The sequence below is a fragment of the Hesperophylax consimilis genome, chromosome 9 (genome assembly GCF_061612785.1).
Source record: "Hesperophylax consimilis isolate HC1 chromosome 9, BYU_Hcon_1.0, whole genome shotgun sequence".
Lineage (NCBI taxonomy): Eukaryota > Metazoa > Arthropoda > Insecta > Trichoptera > Limnephilidae > Hesperophylax > Hesperophylax consimilis.
Genome location: NC_142844.1, coordinates 754,628 through 779,234, shown reverse-complemented (window position 1 = coordinate 779,234; position 24,607 = coordinate 754,628). Strand labels below are relative to the sequence as shown.

The following is a 24,607-nucleotide window of genomic DNA, read 5'->3' as shown; positions in this document are numbered from 1 at the left end:
ACTAACTACCATAAATATATTCCTCACTGCCTAGAATGGACGGAAATAATTATACCGATTCATTGAACATTTTTTAATAAAATATGCTTGTTGCTATTATTCTTGCTGTTATTGTGCTTTTTTATGGTTATTTTTATTTATAGTTGTATTACTTAATTTTGTTGTTCACATAATATTCTTCTTACACAACACTTAAAAATAATCTCGACCAAAATCCCAGTGATAAAGTCAGTGCGTGTTCGGAATTATATAGGTACACAGCGACACGACTTTATAACTTTCTTCCAGATAAAATAAAAAAAATGTGATTCACAAAAATTTCAAAGGTAATGTAAAAATTAAAAAATAAAAGATTATGTCAACAGTAACGGTAAGGCCTTTACCGGTGCACTTACACAAATTTTAAGTAAGTGTATATTTCTATTCTCTACAATTATATTACTTACTGTTCATATATTATTTACTGCTGTTAATTCTATGTACTTATCTAATTTATAAACTTATACACCTATTATTACTATTATTATAATTTCGTCTGTGGCCACATGTACGATGCACGTGTACAATTTCCGTATCTCCTACAATAATACACGTATCTGCTAATTTAAATGAACTAAACAAAAGGGTGATTCCCCGTTTAGATGCAAATATATTCACGCACAAAAGAAAAAAAGCATTTCTCTTTTACTGGCCTTTTATGCGTGATATTGTCAGTGCCTAACGTGTACATGCGCATATACCAATACTATTAAAGAATAGGTCGGAAGCCCTTGTATGCTGTGCTGCTACATGGAATGAACTAAACGAAAGGGACATTTCACCGACTTCGTGCAAATATTCAAGCATTGAACTTAATTTCTTTTTTATTTAATCTCATATTATCTAACTTTTTTTGATCGCTTGCAACGTCAGCCGTACTAAAAGCCAGGTACTCCCTCTCCGTTCCCCGCTGCACGCTCCGTTAGAGAGGGACACAGGACAATAATTATTTTTGCGGGAGTCGAAATTTCGTCCGCGAAAACAACGCTCTTAAAACTTCACTTTTGGAAAAATTAAATTGTTCAGGAGAGAAAAATTCGTGACACATATGAGATATTGTCTTGTCTTAACCCTTTACAACCGGATTTATACGAGCGTGAGTTAGTCGTTGAAAATTTTTTAACGAAAATTGAATCTGTTTTTGGGAGCGGACCTGGTGTCGATCTATCGTGCGGGAACTGCTCTAGCCGCGTGAAGTTAGATGAACGTGTTTGAACTAGTCAGTAGCTTGAGAAATACGCTCGAAGATGTTTGTATTTTTTGAGCCAGCAGTTGGCAAAGGTATGTGGATATTTTAGTATTTATTTGTTGATACATTTGTAATATTGTGTATTATTTCAGAGCCTAAGATGTTAAGTAACAGTTTAAATGCACTTTTGTGTAGTTGTGTTACGTTAACTAATAGTTATTATCCTTTTAATCTCTAACAGCACGATCGTAACATTCAGGGTTATGGTCACATTTTTAGGTGATTTATCTACAAATATTTTATTTTAAAGTGCTCATTTATCAACCACCTAATCGGTATTTTTTGTTTATTTTAAGGAATCACCAAAAAAGAGTATAATGTTTTGAAGATTCTGGGTGATGGTGACGAGTCAGAAATTGAAGATCTGGGCAATGATGATGAAGGGTTTTTTGGCAGAGTGTGTTGACCTGTTTACGGATCTACAGAAACCCATGGAAAATGACAATAATCTCCCTCCTCCCACTATATCAAGATCGAAGAAGCCAAGGCAGAAAAGAGATTCGAGGAAGAAGTGGAGACGAAAGCGTACTTGGAAGCAAACACCATTCACAGATAAATCCCATGACCTCCCTGAGCTACCGCAGAACACTGCGGAATTCCATGGAATTTGAAAAAGCTACTACATGTTCTAACTTGTACCACCTAAGAACAATTGCTAATGTACTGGCGTGCTGATGAGCTCTGAAGTGATGAAGTGCAACGCGATAGTTTCCTGTGCTTTTCCTTTTGCATTTCGAATGCTTTTCATGTGGTTGAGACAGATGCAGCTCCACCAGAAAAGGCCCAAAACCCGCTATGGAAAGTTCAACCAGTAGTAAAAAGGGTTCAAATGCATGTACCAAGCTTGAAAAAGTTCCAGGTTATTATTCGATTGACGAGCAAATGATCCCGTTTACTGGACGATGTAAACTTTGCCAGGTGGTGAAGAACAAGCCTCGCCCTGTAGGATTACAGAATTTTGTTCTCACGACAAGTCGTGTCCTCATGCTTGATTTTGCCATATATCAGGGAGCCAAGAGTACTTTCGGAGACACACCACTCGGCCTTGGTCCATCGATAATTCTACACTTGGCTAAAAGTGTCCCCCCGGCAGCTGTCTTTACTTTGATCGCTATTTTGATCAAACAACTACACCTTCAAAAACTACATGGCACTGGGACTATTATGCTAAATAGATTAGCTGGAAGAGTCAACATTTAATTTTAAAATGACAGAGTCATGCTTTAAAGAGAAATCCAGCAGTTTGTCAGTGGAAAAACTGTACTTGTTAAATGGAAAGATAACAAATCAGTTCTGATGGTATCAAATTGCACTGGTGCTGGAAATAAGACATCAGTCAAAAGATGGGACAAAATTTCAAGGTCTTACATTGACATTTTAGCTCCAAAGATAGTGCAGAATTACAATATGCACACGGGAGGAGTGGACGTTCTGGACCAGCTAAATGAATACTCGTTTCGTACCTTCATTAAAACCAAAAAATGGACACTGAAAGTTCTAATCCATTTCGTGGACTTGGCTCTGGTAAATGCTTGGAAACTCTATACAAATGATTGCTTGCAAATGGAGTTCCCAGGAACAAGATATTGACATTATTAGAGTTTCGCCTGGATGTTGCCGATAGATCTGTAAATAAACCTGAAAAAAAGAGAAGTGTCGAAAAAGATGAGGAAGAAGACGAATTGCTAAGTAATAGGAATTACAGGCCAGCAAATTCACCATCTGTAGCTAAAAGATATGATGAATATAATCATTTCCCAGTTTTTGACGAGATAAATGCTCCCAGAGTCTGCCGCTATGTAAATTGCAGAAGCAGTTCTAAAATGCAACTTGTATCTGTGTTTATCTCGAGGGAAAAATTGTTTTTATAATTACCACAAGAAAACATAATTTCAAAAATGTAGAAATGTGTAAATGCATGAAAAAGTATAAATAAATATTGTTTTTTAAATTTATTGTGTTTATTTTAGAGAAATTATACCGAAATAATGGTAAGCTCACGATCGTGCGCATGTCAAATTATTCCTGAATCGCACGATAGTGCGTGTACTTTTTCTAAGTATCTGGTCTCTGGAGATTTTTAAAATTATTTTTCCCTGACCTAAGGGATAGTAACTAAAAGCTTTATGGGTATGGGGCATTGTTATTCCGATTTTTTTCCACCGCTTGCAAAGGGTTAAAAGCAGTGTTACGTATAGACTGAGAGGTCACAGTCTTTTTCATAACGATCACAGGAATGGGTAGTTTTAGTACATATTCAAAGTATGGCGTCTCCGCATATGAAACAAGTTGGTCTGCCTGCTCTAAGTGGTTGCAACTATGAGTTATAGAGCTCACAAGAGGCTTCATTGTTTCGAAAAAAAAACGATCAGAGGAATGGGTAGTTTTAGTGCATATTCAAAGAATGGCGTCTCCGCATATGAAAAAAGTCGGTCTGCCTGCTCTAAGTGGTTGCAACTATGAGTTATAGAGCTTACAAGAGGCTTCATTGTTTCGAAAAAAAAACGATCAGAGGAATGGGTAGTTTTAGTACATATTCAAAGTATGGCGTCTCCGCATATGAAAAAAGTTGGTCTGCCTGCTCTAAGTGGTTGCAACTATGAGTTATAGAGCTTACAAGATTAGGCTACATTGTTGCGGAAAAAAAAAACGATCACAGAAATGGGTAGTTTTAGTGCATATTCAAAGTATGGCGTCTCCGCATATGAAAAAAGTTGGTCTGCCTGCTCTAAGTGGTTGCAACTATGAGTTATAGAGCTTACAAGAGGCTTCATTGTTTCGAAAAAAACGATCAGAGGAATGGGTAGTTTTAGTACATATTCAAAGTATGGCGTCTCCGCATATGAAAAAAGTTGGTCTGTCTGCTCTAAGTGATTGCAACTATGAGTTATAGAGCTTACAAGAGGCTTCATTGTTTCGAAAAAAAAACGATCGCAGGAATGGGTAGTTTTAGTACATATTCAAAGTATGGCGTCTCCGCATATGAAACAAGTTGGTCTGCCTGCTCTAAGTGGTTGCAACTATGAGTTATAGAGCTTACAAGATTAGGCTACATTGTTGCGAAAAAAAAAAAAACGATCACAGAAATGGGTAGTTTTAGTACATATTCAAAGTATGGCGTCTCCGCATATGAAAAAAGTTGGTCTGCCTGCTCTAAGTGGTTGCAACTTCGAGTTATAAAGCTTACAAAATTAGGCTACATTGTTGCGAAAAAAAAAACGATCAGAGAAATGGTCAGTTTTAAGTAAATCTGAAAAATTCCCCGCAGTTTGGGGAATTCCCGCAAATCGGGAACCCTGCTTGACACACACATTGCCCCCTCCTCCGCCCGCGTCCGGCCCGGGATCTGATAAATCTGATCGAGTATTACTTTCTTTTGAGCCGATCGATACGAAAAAACAATTTTGAGCTTTACAAATATGTACTTCCAAAAATTAACAATATATTTTTCATACTAAATCATCCAAATTATGCGCGATGGCTCACAAAGCACCATGACGACATATTAAAAGTCCAAGACACTCACCCAGGCCTCGAGCTTCATTTAAAACGTCATGGGTTGGGTATCAAGCGCACTGACAAAGCGTTTTCTAGACAACCCGTTGATTTAACACTAGAACAAACCATAAACGCCGATGCTGCTAAGCGATTGTCTGGTGTTAGCCATTTTACTAATTCCTTGTCAGGCCGACAGCGTTGGGCAAAAAGCCATGCACTGAGATCCACCATTATAACTCATGTTTTAGAAGAAACTAATATTACCAGGGTACAAGACGTTACCTCTGATCTGCAGACAGCCAACATTTCCAAAAACAAAAAGGCAGTGAAGAAACTTGTCGATACTGTAGAATCTTATGGCAATCCATTTGATTATCAAGACGATAAAGACGAACTGTACAATATTGTCACTGGGAATTCAGTAACGAATGAAACCGCAGACTTTCTGCTCAATATAGAGGCTACAGGAGAAAATCAGAGAAAAGAATTTATGTCTCAATGTAATGAAAATCCCGACCGTTTCGAGAAACCAATAAAACGCAATGAAATCAGGAATTTCTGTTCAGATAAATCAAAAAAGCCATGTAAAGCAGCACAAAAACTGCAAGTTATAAAAGCAGAACGAAACGTCTTCGGTCGTCTTTTAGGAATTTCCCTTAATCAGAAACTAGATTTGCCAAAAGTTTTGGAATATCCATTATCTTCATCGTCACCTTCAATGAGTCATTTAGATGGTTCCTTGATGAAGACTAACAAGGCTGCACTCATGAAAATATTGGAAAAAACAGCCAATGCCAATACGCCACAAAAAATTGATGTTGTGATTGTAGATGGATTCTATATTCTCCATTTAATACCAGTGCATGTGAAAACATTTGGTGAAATGTCGCTATACATTTTGAAAAAATGTATGAGCTACAAAGCAAACCGTATCGATGTAATATTTGATTCTTATTTATCACCCTCAATCAAAGATTTTGAACGTGAAATGAGAGCTGGGCACAAAGCTACCCCCAAAACACAGTATAAAATAACATCGCCAAAACAAATCAGACCAAGAAATTTCGTCAAAGAATTAAGAATTACACAATTCAAAGAAGAACTCGTGCATTTTTTCATAAAACATTGGAGTTCCGAGGAGGCTAGTCTAGTCATTTCTGGAAGCACGGTTAATCTCAATTTTGAAAATAATTGTTATTCGTATGAATATCAAAGCGACGGCAAAAAGGTTGTGCAAAACGATAACCCTAATTTGATGTGTGGGCACCACGAAGAAACCGATACAAAAATAATATACCACATATACAGTATTCAAGAACCATCTAATATTTTGATTAAAACTTCTGACACTGATGTAATCGTCATTTTACTGGGAAATTTGGACAAATTCGAAAAGCATGAAATATTTATTGAATCCGACACTCTTGCCAAACGACGTATTGTAAATTTTAACAAAATTTATCTCAGTATTGGTGCTACATTGGCAAAGAGTTTGCCAGCGTTTCATGCTTTGACAGGGTGTGATTATACCCCTGCATTTTATAGAAAGGGCAAACAAAAACCTTACAATATCCTAAGTAAAAACACAGTTTATCAAGAGGCTCTAATAGAGCTAAGTTCTAATGCTCCATTGACAAATGAAATCAAATGCAAAATTGAACAATTCATATGTGAGTTATATGGTGTGAAGAGTAAATCTGTAAACGAGGCCCGCCATAAGATTTTCCTCAAAAAATTTAAGCCCAATAAAGAGAATGAAAAATTTAACAAAACTCTTATGAATCTGCCTGCTCTAAGTGGTTGCAACTATGAGTTATAGAGCTTACAAGATTAGGCTACATTGTTGCGGAAAAAAAAAACGATCACAGAAATGGGTAGTTTTAGTGCATATTCAAAGTATGGCGTCTCCGCATATGAAAAAAGTTGGTCTGCCTGCTCTAAGTGGTTGCAACTATGAGTTATAGAGCTTACAAGAGGCTTCATTGTTTCGAAAAAAACGATCAGAGGAATGGGTAGTTTTAGTACATATTCAAAGTATGGCGTCTCCGCATATGAAAAAAGTTGGTCTGTCTGCTCTAAGTGATTGCAACTATGAGTTATAGAGCTTACAAGAGGCTTCATTGTTTCGAAAAAAAAACGATCGCAGGAATGGGTAGTTTTAGTACATATTCAAAGTATGGCGTCTCCGCATATGAAACAAGTTGGTCTGCCTGCTCTAAGTGGTTGCAACTATGAGTTATAGAGCTTACAAGATTAGGCTACATTGTTGCGAAAAAAAAAAAAACGATCACAGAAATGGGTAGTTTTAGTACATATTCAAAGTATGGCGTCTCCGCATATGAAAAAAGTTGGTCTGCCTGCTCTAAGTGGTTGCAACTTCGAGTTATAAAGCTTACAAAATTAGGCTACATTGTTGCGAAAAAAAAAACGATCAGAGAAATGGTCAGTTTTAAGTAAATCTGAAAAATTCCCCGCAGTTTGGGGAATTCCCGCAAATCGGGAACCCTGCTTGACACACACATTGCCCCCTCCTCCGCCCGCGTCCGGCCCGGGATCTGATAAATCTGATCGAGTATTACTTTCTTTTGAGCCGATCGATACGAAAAAACAATTTTGAGCTTTACAAATATGTACTTCCAAAAATTAACAATATATTTTTCATACTAAATCATCCAAATTATGCGCGATGGCTCACAAAGCACCATGACGACATATTAAAAGTCCAAGACACTCACCCAGGCCTCGAGCTTCATTTAAAACGTCATGGGTTGGGTATCAAGCGCACTGACAAAGCGTTTTCTAGACAACCCGTTGATTTAACACTAGAACAAACCATAAACGCCGATGCTGCTAAGCGATTGTCTGGTGTTAGCCATTTTACTAATTCCTTGTCAGGCCGACAGCGTTGGGCAAAAAGCCATGCACTGAGATCCACCATTATAACTCATGTTTTAGAAGAAACTAATATTACCAGGGTACAAGACGTTACCTCTGATCTGCAGACAGCCAACATTTCCAAAAACAAAAAGGCAGTGAAGAAACTTGTCGATACTGTAGAATCTTATGGCAATCCATTTGATTATCAAGACGATAAAGACGAACTGTACAATATTGTCACTGGGAATTCAGTAACGAATGAAACCGCAGACTTTCTGCTCAATATAGAGGCTACAGGAGAAAATCAGAGAAAAGAATTTATGTCTCAATGTAATGAAAATCCCGACCGTTTCGAGAAACCAATAAAACGCAATGAAATCAGGAATTTCTGTTCAGATAAATCAAAAAAGCCATGTAAAGCAGCACAAAAACTGCAAGTTATAAAAGCAGAACGAAACGTCTTCGGTCGTCTTTTAGGAATTTCCCTTAATCAGAAACTAGATTTGCCAAAAGTTTTGGAATATCCATTATCTTCATCGTCACCTTCAATGAGTCATTTAGATGGTTCCTTGATGAAGACTAACAAGGCTGCACTCATGAAAATATTGGAAAAAACAGCCAATGCCAATACGCCACAAAAAATTGATGTTGTGATTGTAGATGGATTCTATATTCTCCATTTAATACCAGTGCATGTGAAAACATTTGGTGAAATGTCGCTATACATTTTGAAAAAATGTATGAGCTACAAAGCAAACCGTATCGATGTAATATTTGATTCTTATTTATCACCCTCAATCAAAGATTTTGAACGTGAAATGAGAGCTGGGCACAAAGCTACCCCCAAAACACAGTATAAAATAACATCGCCAAAACAAATCAGACCAAGAAATTTCGTCAAAGAATTAAGAATTACACAATTCAAAGAAGAACTCGTGCATTTTTTCATAAAACATTGGAGTTCCGAGGAGGCTAGTCTAGTCATTTCTGGAAGCACGGTTAATCTCAATTTTGAAAATAATTGTTATTCGTATGAATATCAAAGCGACGGCAAAAAGGTTGTGCAAAACGATAACCCTAATTTGATGTGTGGGCACCACGAAGAAACCGATACAAAAATAATATACCACATATACAGTATTCAAGAACCATCTAATATTTTGATTAAAACTTCTGACACTGATGTAATCGTCATTTTACTGGGAAATTTGGACAAATTCGAAAAGCATGAAATATTTATTGAATCCGACACTCTTGCCAAACGACGTATTGTAAATTTTAACAAAATTTATCTCAGTATTGGTGCTACATTGGCAAAGAGTTTGCCAGCGTTTCATGCTTTGACAGGGTGTGATTATACCCCTGCATTTTATAGAAAGGGCAAACAAAAACCTTACAATATCCTAAGTAAAAACACAGTTTATCAAGAGGCTCTAATAGAGCTAAGTTCTAATGCTCCATTGACAAATGAAATCAAATGCAAAATTGAACAATTCATATGTGAGTTATATGGTGTGAAGAGTAAATCTGTAAACGAGGCCCGCCATAAGATTTTCCTCAAAAAATTTAAGCCCAATAAAGAGAATGAAAAATTTAACAAAACTCTTATGAATTTTGATGCTGCTTTTTTGCCACCGTCTGAAATCGAACTAGTTCAAAAGATACTTAGAGCTAAATACGTATCAAATATCTGGATAAATTCAACCAAAAATCCTCCAAGCTATCTATTGCCAATTGAACATGGGTGGAAAGAAGAACACGGCAAATATGTCCCTATCTGGTATGCAGGGAACCGACTACCAGATAAAGTATCTGATGTTACTGTAACGGAGTCAGAAAATGACAATATTTCTGGTGATGTCAGTGGTAAGTTTTATACGATTGCGGATGTATAGGTAAAAATCGTTAGGAAACGAAAAGTTTGCATGTATTTGTTTCTTATTAATGGCATATTACGTATCTAAACCATAAATCTCATTAAGCTATACATACAAGAGTTCGTTTCCTTCTGTTTTTTATATATACATATGTATAATAATTTTCATATCATCAAAATCGTCATTTTTTCTATCAAACTTTACAGTTATTTTATCACATTACAGACTCCTCGTCTACGTGCCTAAGCAGCGAAGAAGATTCCGAAGATGACGAAATCTAAGTTAAATCTATCCAAGTTAAAAAAGAAATCTTGAATATTGAAATTGAATATTTTAAGTTTTTTATGAATGTTTCTACCTTAATATCAAAATCTAATTCCATTATTCCATTCCAATTTAGTGCTCTGAGTTGTAATCTTAGTTCTTCTTCGTCATATTTTGCATAGTTCCGATAAGCTTTGGTGTTTATAAAATGTTTTTTCGTATTTCGATTTTGCTCTATAATTTGAATTATGGAGTGATCTGTGATTCTGGGTGCATCTAATAGATTTACCTGTAGTTCAAATACATTTGTTATCACCAGATCAATTAATGTACTTGATGTTAGAGTTACTCTAGTGGGATCTTTTACCAGTTGTTTCATCCCATTGAATTCAATGATTAAGTTTTTAAGTTTTTTGTATAGATGTCTGCATTTTTATTCATGTTTATATTGAAATCTCCTACTATAATATTAGGTTGTCTTTTTTTATGTTTTCTGAACACCATTTTTCGAAGTACGTTAAGAAATCCCTCAAACTCGAATTAGGTAAACGGTATACGATACCGTAGACCCCTTTTTTTAAGCTATTTTTTACTTTTATCGCCAAAATCCATGATGTTTTGATGTGACTAATGAAAAAGCTCATAAAAATATTAAAAGAATATTAGAAGTAAGTAAATATTTAACTCTTTAAGCCTTAGTAATATTCTACAAAATGATTAATCTGTGATTTTACCCAAAGATGTTCAGATTATGGAAGTTGAATTAATAAAAATTGGATTTGTTCGATTTAATTTTTTTATTTTATTGATTACTGTTATTTTTTTTTCTTTGAAATACAACCACTGAGAGCAGGCAGACCAACTCGCTTCACCTGTGGAGACACCATACTTCGAATAGGTACTAAAACTGACCATTTCTGTTATCGTTTTTTTCGCAACAATGCAATGACTTGCGCGCATCATAACTCTGAAATGCAACCACTGAGAGCCGCCAGACCAACTTGTTTCATCTGCGGAGAGGCCATACTTTGAATATATACTAAAACTGACAATTTCTCTGATCGTTTTTTTTTTTCGAAACGATGTAGCCTAATCTTGTAAGCTTTATAACTCGAAGTTGCAACCACTTAGAGCAGGCAGACCAACTTGTTTCATATGCGGAGACGCCATACTTTGAATATGTACTAAAATTACCCATTCCTCTGATCGTTTTTTCTTCGAAACAATGAAGCCTCTTGTAAGCTCTATAACTCATAGTTGTAACCACTTAGAGCAGGCAGACCAACTTTTTTCATATGCGGAGACGCCATACTTTGAATATGTACTAAAACTACCCATTCCTCTGATCGTTTTTTTTTCGAAACAATGAAGCCTCTTGTAAGCTCTATAACTCATAGTTGCAACCACTTAGAGCAGGCAGACCAACTTTTTTCATATGCGGAGACGCCATACTTTGAATATGTACTAAAACTACCCATTTCTGTGATCGTTTTTTTTTTCGCAACAATGTAGCCTAATCTTGTAAGCTCTATAACTCATAGTTGCAACCACTTAGAGCAGGCAGACCAACTTTTTTCATATGCGGAGACGCCATACTTTGAATATGTACTAAAACTACCCATTCCTCTGATCGTTTTTTTTTCGAAACAATAAAGCCTCTTGTAAGCTCTATAACTCATAGTTGCAACCACTTAGAGCAGGCAGACCAACGTTTTTCATATGCGGAGATGCCATACTTTGAATATGTACTAAAACTACCCATTCCTCTGATCGTTTTTTTTTCGAAACAATAAAGCCTCTTGTAAGCTCTATAACTCATAGTTGCAACCACTTAGAGCAGGCAGACCAACGTTTTTCATATGCGGAGATGCCATACTTTGAATATGTACTAAAACTACCCATTCCTCTGATCGTTATGAAAAAGACCGTGACCTCTTAGACTAGTATTGTCCAAAAACATTTTCACAAATATTCAGCATTCTGTGGATGGAGATACTCAGGGAAAATGAAGATAATTCGAAGGGCATTAATCTTTTCAGTGCAATCTATAATCTATCCCATCATGTGACTCATTTTGACACAATGTACGTATTTAGCATATCCACTCGGTGTCATATATACATATATATTTACCATATTATTTAATTAATACCCTTCCTCAAAATATTAATATGTAAAGATATGAAACTGCTTACTGCAGTTTAAAGCCAATAAATCCACCTGGATTTCGCCGTCTATTCTATATTTTTAGCTTCTATAAATATGGCACATTATGGCATGGTAAGCGATCGCTCAAAACGTTTTTGCAAACTTGGCATAATATCCCAAAAATCACTAAAGTGGATAAAGGGATAGCCGCCAATGGACCACATATGCGACAGCCGCATAAAGAAAGTTAAATCATCACTTTTGGAAAAATTGTTACATTTGCGGTACTGCAAGCCGAATAATGATATCCATCTCTTTTATGTGTGAATATGTTGCACCTAATTAGTTCACTGCCTACTCTGAATATTTTGAGAAACAATTAATGAATCAAAAAATTGTTGTCCGCACGTGAAATAAAGTTATAACTTGTTGAATATGGGTGATGAGCTTTCCATGTTGACATATCGGAGTTTTCCAAACCGTTACTGTCCAAGGCTGGAAGTGAAACTTTTAAGCATTATTCTTTATTTTATTTATTTTTTTATTATTTATTGAGTTAGCTTATACATTTGAATATAAACTAATATAAACAAGATCGTATTTCATTTTGTAATTTTACATATTTTTACAATAAATATAACATTTCTTTTTAAATACATTCATTCTTCAGACTTTCAGGCATTTCATCATACATTTTTAGTCCTTTGTACATTAGGCAGTTCTGTGATTTTGTTTTTTTCATATGTGGCAATCTAATCCTATTTACATTTCTGGTTTCGTAATTATGAACATCTCTATTAAAAACAATTTCATCCTTAAAATATTTTGACATTTGGTTGTTCATGATTTTATGTACAAAAATTAACACATTAAATAATAGTCTCTTTTTTATAGAAATCCAATTTAGCTGTTCTCTCATTTGATCTATGCTTGCGTATTTTCCTTTTCCTAGTATACATCTCATAGCTCTATTCTGTATAACATCTAGCTTGTTCAAGTTTCCTTCATTGGCCAAATACAACATAGTAGAGCAATAATCTAAATGTGGAGCAACTATAGTTTTATAAATCAGCTCTGTAGTGTTTCCATTTAGTTTATTTCTTAATCTTCTAAGAAAATTGACTTTTTTAGATACTTTTTTAGATAATTTTATAGGATGTGCCCTAACAGCTCCCTTGAGGTGATCTGATTTTCACAAAAACGGGGCTGTACAAATTACTCCATTATTGTTAACACAGTTTGATCAGATTATTTTTTCGCCGGCAGACCGCTGAAAACGGGTGAAAATAAAGGTCCCGCGCGAATTTCTTTGATTTGTTTTAAATCACTTCTTCATCAATATCTTCGAAAATAATGGAAATATTTTATTAAAATTTTCTACATACTAACTCAGCATACTCAGGGAGTGGAAAACACCAACATCTGTAGGAAATATGAAGAGGAGGAAGAGACTCCAATTCACCTATGGTGCCAATGTCCCGCTCTGCTGGGAATAAGGCTCAGATACCTGGGAAGACACAGTGTGGAACCAGAAGACATCGCCACATATCCAATGACAGCCCTGGTGAACTTCATAAAAGGGACCGGGTTACTGGCAAGGGAATGAGGTAAAATGGGAGATAGTACAATGGGCCTATGGCCTAAGTGCTCGCGGGGTACGTAAGTAAACCGCCTCCGACTTTAAAAAAAAAAAAAAAACTCAGCATACCCAAGCTATAAAATTTCTAGCCGAAAACCAAGTATTATTTCTAATGCAACTTAATAAATCGAAAACAAAGTCATTGTTGGGTCATTAGGATTAATTTTTTAAAGTATAAACTAGGTTTCAATTTTATTAAATTACAAATTATTATATTTTCACCAAGCTCAAATCATTACAAAAACAATTGCCACATCTCTAGTATCGTCAGAGTAACACATTATTGCCTATTCAAATACCATGTGTGCAATTGCAATCGCACGGTACAGCGAACCAAAACCATCGGAACGTGGTAATAATATTGGTTATTTTTTCAAATGAAATTTAAAATAATCACTTACGGTAGAATGCTTCTCATATCGCTCACGTAATATTGTTTATTGTTTTTCACCACACACTATTAGGTTTAAGTTTCTAACCACTTTTATATAATCAGTTAGAGTTCACGTCTAAAAATTGTTCATCCAATATTTCATTGTTCTTCCTCCATATCACTTTCTTCAGAATCACTGAACTGTAATGGCATCACTGACATTCTTCTCCTACAAGGAATTTCTTCACTTCCACTAGATTCTTCACTTTCACTATAGAATTCAGGCAAATAATTACTAGAACAGGCAGATAAATTATCTGCGACGATTTCGTCATCACTTTCGTAATTTTCATAATCCATTTTGAAAGGTTTGAAAAAGCAAATATAAATATTATCTCCTCGGAACACAACCGTAGGACAATTTTCTTTTTAAAAACTGGCATGCACTTCTAAATATTTATTATGGTCTGCCTAACTGTGTTTGCCGATACCTGCTTTTGTTAAATGCGCCCGACACTCTCCGCTCGCTCGCACCTAGGAGTTGAGTGGGTGCGGAACAGAGATAGAGAGATTTGTTTCGGGTTTCAGGGTAATAAAAACCCTCGTTCCAGGAATTGAATTATTACGATAACAGAATATGTTATCTAAATTACTTATTTCGTTGATCTTCAAACGCAATACCTATAAAGTGTCAGGTGTTCAATAATTTAGGTTATTTTAGTCGAAATATCGATGTACACAAAAGACTCAAAGATAAATACAAAAAAAGACTTGCATTGCAATTTGATAATTATGTACATATAGTTGGGACCTTTACAAAGAGATTGGGATATAATATTCATATAAAAACATCGGATAATTTCTTCTTTTCTTCCATTGAAATGAGGCGGGCGCAGAAGGTAGAAATACCCTTCCCGACGTTAAGCGTCAATCGACTTAACGGGTAGAAATACTTTTCCCGATTAAAGTGTGTTAATATGTGTGTGCATACATATTTTCATTTTTAACATGTTCTCTTTTCATTCTTTTGTATTATTTGAGTAGTTGTCACACGAGTCTATCCAAGGCACGGCCCGCCCGACGCACTATCACCGCCTGTGGGATGATGCAGACATGAAGGAGTCGGAGGTAGAGGAGCTGGCCTTCCACCTGTGCCATATGTTCACCCGCTGCAACCGCTCCGTGTCCTACCCGGCGCCCACCTACTATGCACACCTCGCCGCACTCAGGGCCAAAGTTTACATCCAGGGGTGAGTTACACGGGCCCTAGCATGCCCATATACCATATTGACAACTGACCAGAGTCCATGCCACAAACAAATGACTAACTATCAACCTTAATTTATCAATATTTCTAGCACGCGATAATACGGTAATACATGTTACAAGCTTCTTCAGGGTTCAAATATTAACAACAATTAGAATTATAGCTAGGAAAATATAACACTCCAGATGACAGCACTGATACATTTTGTCTATTACATCAACAGTGTTTTTCTCATTTAGAAACGTGAAGGTCTAGTGAGTTGGTTTTGATTAAGTAATATCTAAAATATTTCTGAAATACCTGTTGTGGTACTCTCTCTTCCCCAACTTCAAATCTGTCTCTCTCTATTTAAAATAAGCCAAAATTTTTGAATTCCACACGAAAGTTGTGAAAACTATTTTTATCAACATAATTGTAGACAACTTTATCTAGGGTTCCGAGGGTCAATTAGAACTGTCTAACAATATTGTTATGGAAAACCTTTATCGAGTCAGTATTGACATTTTTAGGTGGTCATGCTAGCCTCTGTAGGTGCCCATTCTGTGCATTCTACCCATTTACCCACAGTCTGCTCACTATGACGTCTAAGTCTAACCACACCTTTTGTTGTTATCATTGCGTTTTTGTTTGCAGGAAGAACCTCAATATGGAGAAACTGTCGACCGAACAGAATATGTTAAAAGTGACGGATTTTATTCGCACGGAACGGCCAATGTATTTTGTTTAGTGCAAATATTATATCTGACCAAATATTATAAATATGCGACACACTACATCATATTTTTTTATTTACAATTAAGATTATTTTTAATATCACACTATTTTATTCACTTTCAATATTTTCGTTTTATGCAAATAATATATGAATGTGGTAATAAAATGAAATGTCCATAAATGTGTGAATGAAATAAGCATCACAGGTGACGGCAATTAAACTGATAAAATGTAAGAACAGACCCATTCAGCCACTAATATCTTAACCCCTCAGAGAGAAAGAGAAAACTCCACGCTTTATATTCCAATCTAGAAGTTAACCACAAAAGAATTAAAATCTACGTCTTCGTGAAACCAGAAGTTACGACTGCAATTTGAAAAAAAAATTACGAAATTTTGTATTACTTATTTTTATATGAAACGACGAATAAGTAAGGTGATAATAACATTTTTAATTCATTTTTCTGATAAAATGCGCGAATTTTTTTGCACCAACAGTAATTTTAGTTAAAAAAAGTTAATTATTAAAAAAATATAATATAACATTTAAATAAAAAATAATTAGCATTTGCAATAAGAAATTATGTTTATTTTAAAAATAAAATTTGAAAGCATATTTCATCATCTTTCAGAAACTGTTTTTAGCTTTCAGATGCGTTCACAAATATTTTGTTTTTTTTTTTTGAAAGCGGAAACACTCCGGCCTAATATGGGATTTTCGATCATACAATTGTTTTGATCTAAACTCATTAAAGGTTTATTTTTCCTAGTTTCTAAGCTAAATTTTTTTACATATCTAAATGTATGAGTGCCTTTTATGTAAAACTAACCTCCATGTAACTAAGTCCATATTTTAATCCCAACTTGCTCATCACAAATTAATACCTTTTCATAAATAACACAATTTAATAGTAAACTATAAAGTGTTGATACATATTATATTTTCTTTTCTCATGTTTTGTGGAAGATTAAAAGAAGATCATCAAAAGTTGTATTTATCAATAAATTTTGTTTTTAAATTAAACTGTTTTATTTCAAACCACTTTATTCCAAATGTGTGATCTATTCTTCCGGAATTGATTGCAAATCCTTATTGGACTCTACATAATGTTCATATTCGCCCTCCTCCTCTTCCATGTCCTGGCCACCATAAGGATAAGGCTCGAACAAGAATATATTGGAATCTATTTGATCGTCGCTTAGGGAAGCCAGGGAATCTGTGATGGGCATAGGCATCGGCTGTGGCGGCAGAAGCTCCACTGAGTACGGCATTATCCTAATCGGCATCCAAACTGGTTCTTCTACTTTAGCTTCTTTGGCTTTGTCGGGATTTATTTCCTCATCGGCGTCCTCAGTGGTTACCTTTTCTAGCTCAACAGGCTTCTTATAATAGATTCCTTCTTGCATGCACGAATCAAAGACAAAAAAGCCTTTTCCATCTGGGAAGCCCTCGCTCCAGGAGCCGTGGTACCTGTATCCGGGGTACACCATCTGCCCTGGTCCTTCTTGACGTCCGTGAATCCAACTACCCATGAAGGTAACTTGCAGCCTGGAGTATACATATGTCCCTAGCCCGTGGCGCAATCCTTTGTACCAACCGCCTTCATACACATCGCCATTGGGGTAGTAATACGCCCCAAATCCGTGCTTGTAATCAGTCTTCCATTCTCCCTCGTACCTTGATCCATCGGGATATATCATTTTGCCAAAACCGTATTTGACACTTTTCCTCCACGAGCCATCGTAACGACAGCCATTTTGGAATGCATACAACCCCTTTCCCTGACGCAAGCCTTTGAAATAATTTCCAACATAAATATCTTTGTTTGGTAAAATGGCCCATCCATATCCTTGCCGCTCACCAAGCCCGTTCCTTTTACCGTGGTACTCCTATAATATTTTAAGAAAACGTTAACTATATTAGTAGAGTGTAGTCAGGATTCGATAGCAGGGTTCAAAAAGTTATGCATTTTTTTTTTTTTTTTCCCATTATTTCTGGCTTTCACCCTTCAAGGGTGTTCTTGGCCATCATTTAAAATTATTGAGAAAGGTGTATTGAAAGGTGAATTTAAATATTAATTTTATTTAAATAGGCAAATTTCAAAATTATAATGAAAATTGGAGTCGAGTTCAGACTTAAAAGAGATGAAATGTTGAATGGAGGGGAGGCAATTTTAGTTAAGGCTTGATAGAAGAGAGGATATTTGTTTAGAGAGGGACAACCAAAAAATATGTGATCTAAAGTTCCCACTTCTAGACCACAGAATGTACAATCTGGGGAGTCAAGGACGTGAATTTTAAAAAGATGGGAAGGAACGGAACAATGACCGATCCTCATTCGAATGAGTGAAGAAATTTCTTTTTTGGAAAAATGAGGGAATTGCTGAAACCACGGTTTTGATGGTATAGTCCTTTGTATTGAGGCATAGCAGGCTCCCTTGGATTGACTAGCAATGTGCCAATACTCTGACCAAACATTGCGGGATCTTTCTTTGATGATGGAAAAAATGTCAGATAAGGGAATGTGGTTTACAAGGGTAACAACAGGGTTGGACGCTCCTTGTTTTGCCAAGGCATCCGCAATATCATTACCCATGATACCAACATGTCCAGGAATCCAAATCAGAGTTACAGATTTACCAGAGCTTTGAATGGATGCTATCATCTCTCGAATAAGGCATACAAAATGATCATCAGGATGAAGAAGAGGACTGGATTTAAGTTTTTGGAGGGAACTGAGAGAGTCAGAGAGAACGAGGGAATGTTCAAAATTATTTTTGATTATATATTTGAGAGATTCTATTATTGCAATGCACTCAGCTGAAAATATTGAAAATTGATTTGAATTTGAATGAAATATTCTATCATTAGAATTATTGTGGTAAACGTTAATACCTATACCACAGTTAGGAGAGTCGGGAGATTTGGATCCATCAGTAAATAAAAGAGAAAAGTTGGGCCATTTAGATAAAATAATGTCATTGAACATATTATTGACAGTTCGGGCCGGGAGATTGGAATGACTTTTAAAGATTCCGATCCCTTCTAATATTGTCGGGGATAGGGTGACGTGACTATATTTTAGTTTGTATAAGGGAAGTAGATCATTTTGGATGATGTGGAGCTCTGAGAGAGACTTAAAATTTTTACAGATGTCAGGAATAGGTTTAGTTGAAGCTCTGATTGTAGATGAATGGTTTGAGTCAATGAACAACGAGAGGCTGGGGATAACCTGATGACATTTAGAATTTAAACATTTAAGAACAAATTTGTCAGCAAATAGTTGACGCCTTAAATAAAGAGGAGGATCAGAACATTCTACTTGAAGGGAATTGATGGGTGACGATTGCATCGCTCCAGTTATTATTCGCAAAGATTTAGATTGAATTTTGTCTAATTTATTAAGTACATTTTTTGAGGCAGTACTAAAAAGTGGGCAGGCATAGTCGAGATGGCTTCGAATAAGTGCATTGTAAAGCAACTTAATGCAAGTAGGGTGAGCTCCCCACCAAACGCCAGATAATGATCTGATGATATTTAAATTTTTTTCGCATTTAGTAACTAAATTATTAATATGGGAAGACCATTTAAGTTTCCTATCAAATGTTACTCCCAAAAATTTTACTTCAGAAGCGTTGGAGATTGGAGAATTTTTAAATAAAATTTGAACGGGGGGGTTTTTATGGCGGTTTGAGAAGGTGACACACTGAGTCTTTTGGATTGAAAGTTCAAGACCATGTAACGTGAGCCATGTGCAAAGGGCATTCATGGCTTCGTTAAGATATTTGACGGCAAGAGGGATGATTTTGGATGATAAGAAGAAAGCTATGTCATCTGCGAACTCGATAATTTTTATTTGTGGGGGAATAGTGACATGCATATCATATGTGTATATATTATACAGTAAGGGGGACAATACATCGCCTTGTGGTAAACCCTTCCAAATAGACCTACTTTGAGGAGAAATATCTGGAAGTTCAATGAAAATTTTTCTATCTAGAAATAGATTAATAATTGATTGGACAAACATGGGGGGAAGGCCAAGGCCTAGAAGTTTTTTTTTCAGGATTGGGATGGAAACATTGTCAAAGGCGCCTTCTATATCTATAAAGACGGCAAGACAAACTTCCTGTTTAGAAATTGATAAATTAATATCAGTGCTGATGATGGCAAGGTTATCCTGAGTGGATTTTTTTTTCCTAAATCCAAATTGAGATGGAGAGAGAAGCTGTTTACTCTCGACAAAAAATTCTAATCGGTTTTTAATTAATTTTTCATAAAGTTTACTGAGGGTGGATGAAAGAGCGATTGGCCTGTAGTTGGATCCAAAATTTGGAGATTTGTTTGTTTTTAAAATAGGGATGATTATTTGAGAACTCCAGTCATCAGGCATTATACCAGTCTGGAAGATTTTATTTAAGATGCTTAAGAAGTGGTTTAGAACATTATCATTACTATTTTTGATTATGCTGTAAGGTATACCATCTCTGCCTGGAGATGAGTCCTTGACTGTTGATAAACAATTTTTTAGCTCAATTAAGGTGAATGGAGAGTCTAGCCAATGATTAGACATGGGAGTATTATAGATGGGCGTTATTTCATCTAAGTTAGGAACAGAAGGGGGGGCAATTTTGTCCAAGAATTCATCTATCCATTTAGAATGGGACGCTCGAGGAGATGGTGAACTGAAGGAGGATCGAAATCTTCGGATCATAGACCAAACTTCCGAAATTGGAGTGTTCGGAGATACTGAACTGCAAAAGTTGTACCATCCGGATCTTTTTTTTGACCTCAATACCCTTTTGGCATTGGATTCAGCGTTTTTGTATATAAGATAGTTCTCCATAGTCATATTGTAACGATAGGAAAGAGATTTAGCTTTCCGAATTCTTACTACTTTGGAACATTCCTCATCCCACCAGGGAGTTGGAGGGAGTTTTTTGAGAGATTTAGTTTTAGGGGGAGGATTTGATTTATTTATTGCAGTTATGAGCATTGATTTGAAGTTATTATAATCATCTTTGACGGAAAATATATCGGTGGCGGGTGAATTTAGTAGGAACTTGTCCATATGAGAGTTAAATTCATCCCATTTGGTGTGTTTCGTTTTAATCTTTGTCGAAATATGAGACTTGTCCGATTGGAAAGAAGTTTGATAAGTAATGATGATCGGGAAATGATCACTGGAGCAAGGGTCGGGGGACACCACCCACGAGGAGAGAGAAGCCAGACTAGTAGAACATATCGAGAGATCCACTGCACTGGGGTTTGTGCTGGGGCGTGAGATCCTAGTAGGAGATCCGTCATTCAAAAGGAAAAGGTTGGATTGATCTAGGAAATCCATCACACTTCGACCATCTCGGTCGGAGAAAGCAGAACCCCAGACGGGGGAATGGGCATTAAAATCGCCTAATATAAAGAAAGGAGGGCTTAGTTGACTTACAATTTGCAACCAAGTTTGTTTATTGAAGTGGGCTGTTGGGGGAAGATAGACTGAAATAAAGGATGTGTCCTTTATTTTAGCTGCAACCATTTGGAAGTCAGCATTGGGGGGTTAGATATTATTTATTGGGGAAAATGATATGGATTTTTTAATAAAAAGGGCAGTACCGCCACCCAAACCTTCCGGGCGATCGTCGCGGAGACAGGAATACCCTCCCACATTAAAGATGGTGGATGGAGTAAACCAAGTCTCCGAGATAGCAGCCAAAGAAATAAAGTTGGAATTTAATAGGTTAAGGAGATCAGATTTGTTAGAAATAGCACTTCGGCTATTCCACTGAAGTATTCTGACATCCTGAAGAGCCATTTTGAATAAATGATTTTAATGTGGAAATAATAGTAGCAGCGTTGGACGGTAGATTACTTTGAGAAGAAATAAGGTCAATTAGAAGCATAATAAGAGTTTGGATAAATGAAGAATTGTCTTGGGAGAGTTTTTCAGAAAGTTTAAGAGAGTTCATTGAGGACGGATTATAATTATTTGCACACCCATTTGTGGCATTTGAAAGAGGTGAACCATTGGGATTTAAGAGCAGTGAGTTGTGTTGTTGCTGATCGTATCCAGGAGCCGGTTTAGAGATAGCATTTTTGTATGTGAATTTAGTTGAACGAGAAGAAGTTGTTGCAGTGGAGGGAAGAGGGTTGGATGAGGAGTTGCTGGATAAAGCCTCAGCAAATGATTTTTTGACAGGCGGGAATAATTTAGAAGCCTGCAGAAAAGACAAGTTCTGAGAGGCCATTGAAATTTTAATATTTTTTTGGCGAGATTGTTCTGGGCAAGATGTGTTGATAGCTGTATGTGAGCCTGAGCAGTTAAAACATTTAGGTGAGGAGGAAGAAGGACATTGGTCAGCTGCGTGGTTTTCTCCACATTTAAAACATCTGGGTTGAGATCTGCATGCAGCTTTGGTATGACCAAAACGGCAGCAATTGAAACATTGAGTGGTGGGATATGTATACATTTCAACTGGTAATGAGTTGAAGAATAAATATATATGGGAGGGAAGAGATTGACCTTCAAAGGTGATAACAACAGATTGGGAGGGCTTCCAGGTAATTATACCCTCAGAGGAGTCCTTGTAATTTAGCCTCCTGGCTTTTATGGGATTGCCAATGTGTTGGGGGGTTGAAAGTGAAGACAGAATTTCTTCGATGGACAGATCGGTCGAGATACCTCTGACCAGGCCCATGCGAGTGACATTGAAAGTAGGGATATATGCCTTGAACTTTGAATTAGATGAAATGAAGATATTTTTGATGAAAATGTTGGCAGCTGGCCCTGAGAGGAATTCGACGGAGATTCGGAAGCGACCCTCGGCTTTTACACCTCCAGGTTTGATTGAAAGATTCTTGCTATTTGATAGGAATTTGCCAAATTCAAGAGGGTGGATGGTTTTTCCTTGCTCAGTTTTTTGGGCGTATGCTATGAATGGGCCACGGGAATGAGGAGAATAAAAGTTTGTTGGAGGAAGTTGAGAAAGTGCTGGTGGGGACAGTGAAGTCGAAGGCGAGTCAAGTTTTATTGGGGAAGAAGGAGTAAATTTCCTTTTTTTGGTAGAAGTCAATATGACAGAATCACTGTCAGAAATTTCTACATTTTCCCCGTCTGGGGGGTCTGGAGAGGGATCTGGGGGCTTTGTAGGGGGTCCAGGAGGGAAATCTTCCTCCATTATTCACAACAGTAAACAACTACAATAATAGTATGAAAAATGACAGAAGTAAAAAAGTTTATAAATATCTGGAAATCAGCAGCGAAAAGTGACTCCTGGAAGATCAGGAGGGAGAAGAAACCTCAAGGCACAACACACTACACTTTTTTTGCCAGAAAACAAAAAAGAATGGTAAAAAATTAATTTTAGATAGAGCAAAACAAAACAACTGATGACAGCCAAATGTTATTGTTGCAATCAAAAGAAGTTATGCATTTGAAAAATAACAAATCTATAGTTTACGTTATGCAAGTTCACTCCTGTCTTCATTTGTCACCATTATTATTAATTTTCTGATACACAGACAAAACATTTTTTTAATTTCTTGTGCTGTTGTTGCTAATAGGCACAATAAAAAAATCAATTTTCAGCGCTATTTTGGGGAAACTACTTATGATCGATTAAATTTTCACACAAATCAAGTTTTGGAAAATAAAAAAAAAATAGATTAGAATACTTTCAGTTAGGTTACTGAGCATTAAACACTCAAGGTCCATAAGAGGACCATTTACATATAAGATTTGGCCACTAGACCAGCAACAGTCATAACTTGATTCCATCGAAGCACCGCCATCTTTATTAATACAGGCCGTGCTGTAAAAGCGGCACTTACAGTCGAGGTCACCCACCACTTTCCCGAACCTTTTTAAGGACCAGATGAGTCCTTCTCCAGACGGTTCTCACCTCAAGACTCTATTGTTTTTAAAGAAGCTACTATTAAATGATTCTAGAAACCCCCGACTGTTCCTACACGGCACAACATACATTTATACATAACAAAAATGTTGTTCTCATCCAAGACAGTTTGTTCTTGTTCTTGCTAGTGGGGGGAGACAACTGTGACAGACCACGCTATATTCTCGTGGCTCGGCCTATTTCGGCCTATATTGCCAATCGCTCGCCATTGGGATAGAATGGTGAGCGATATGCTGAAATAGGCCAAGCCATGATGCATATAGCGTAATCTGTCTGCCCCCTTATAAAGAGCATAATGAAAAGTAAGGTTAAACACATTCCCAGGGCAACGAACAACTCAAAGACAGCCTTAACTTCTAGCGCACCACAGGCAGTCCCAACGAGAGACAATGAACAGTGGGACGGGAATGTGGTCCTACGAATCCATCCCCGGCAGCACAGTGGCCACGTGTGACCCCTATGAAGATGGCAAAACCGCATTGACGGTTAAACAGACCAACAGTCCAGTTTTGTACAGCATGGGGTGTATTAATAAAGATGACGGTGATCTAAGCCAAGTCAAATCTGAACATGGGCCAAAGGATGAAGTTTAAAAAACCCCACCAATGTGACAAATTTTAAAAGGAAACTAGTAAAATAAATTACCCCTATTCCTATCTCATCTTCGCCTTCTTCTTCTGGCTGAAGTTCTTTTTCAGACATTATTTATCCGGTTTCAATAAAAGTTAATCAACAAAACAAACTTTGACAGTGTC

The 24,607-nt window shown here is 36.5% G+C and overlaps 2 protein-coding genes across 2 annotated transcripts in view; one reads left to right on the top strand and one right to left on the bottom strand.

Moving 5' to 3' along the window:
- LOC149420763 (protein argonaute-2-like) overlaps positions 1–16,937 on the top strand; it is a 98,350-nt gene extending 81,413 nt beyond the window's left edge. Inside the window, exons 19-20 of the mRNA XM_089635511.1 lie at positions 15,009–15,214; positions 15,865–16,937. Coding sequence (XP_089491637.1) covers positions 15,009–15,214; positions 15,865–15,958 — 300 coding nt within the window. The 3' untranslated portion in view covers positions 15,959–16,937. The remainder of the gene's footprint in view (positions 1–15,008; positions 15,215–15,864) is intronic.
- A 70-nt stretch (positions 16,938–17,007) lies between these two features.
- Positions 17,008–24,601, bottom strand: LOC149420762 (radial spoke head 1 homolog). Its single transcript, XM_089635114.1, has 2 exons — positions 24,498–24,601; positions 17,008–17,835 (listed from the first exon to the last, which is right to left on the bottom strand). The coding sequence occupies exons 1-2, from the start codon at positions 24,552–24,554 to the stop codon at positions 17,008–17,010; spliced, it is 885 nt and encodes a 294-aa protein (XP_089491240.1). The 5' UTR covers positions 24,555–24,601.
- Between the last annotated feature and the right edge of the window lie 6 nt (positions 24,602–24,607).

Bases quoted from the DNA above. Each gene is read 5' to 3' on its own strand.
- LOC149420762 (XM_089635114.1), bottom strand. From the start codon at position 24,554: ATGTCTGAAAAAGAACTTCAGCCAGAAGAAGAAGGCGAAGATGAGATA. The intron at 17,836-24,497 runs GTAATTTATTTT...AAAATATTATAG, and splicing joins AAGATGAGATAGGAATAGGG to GAGTACCACGGTAAAAGGAA.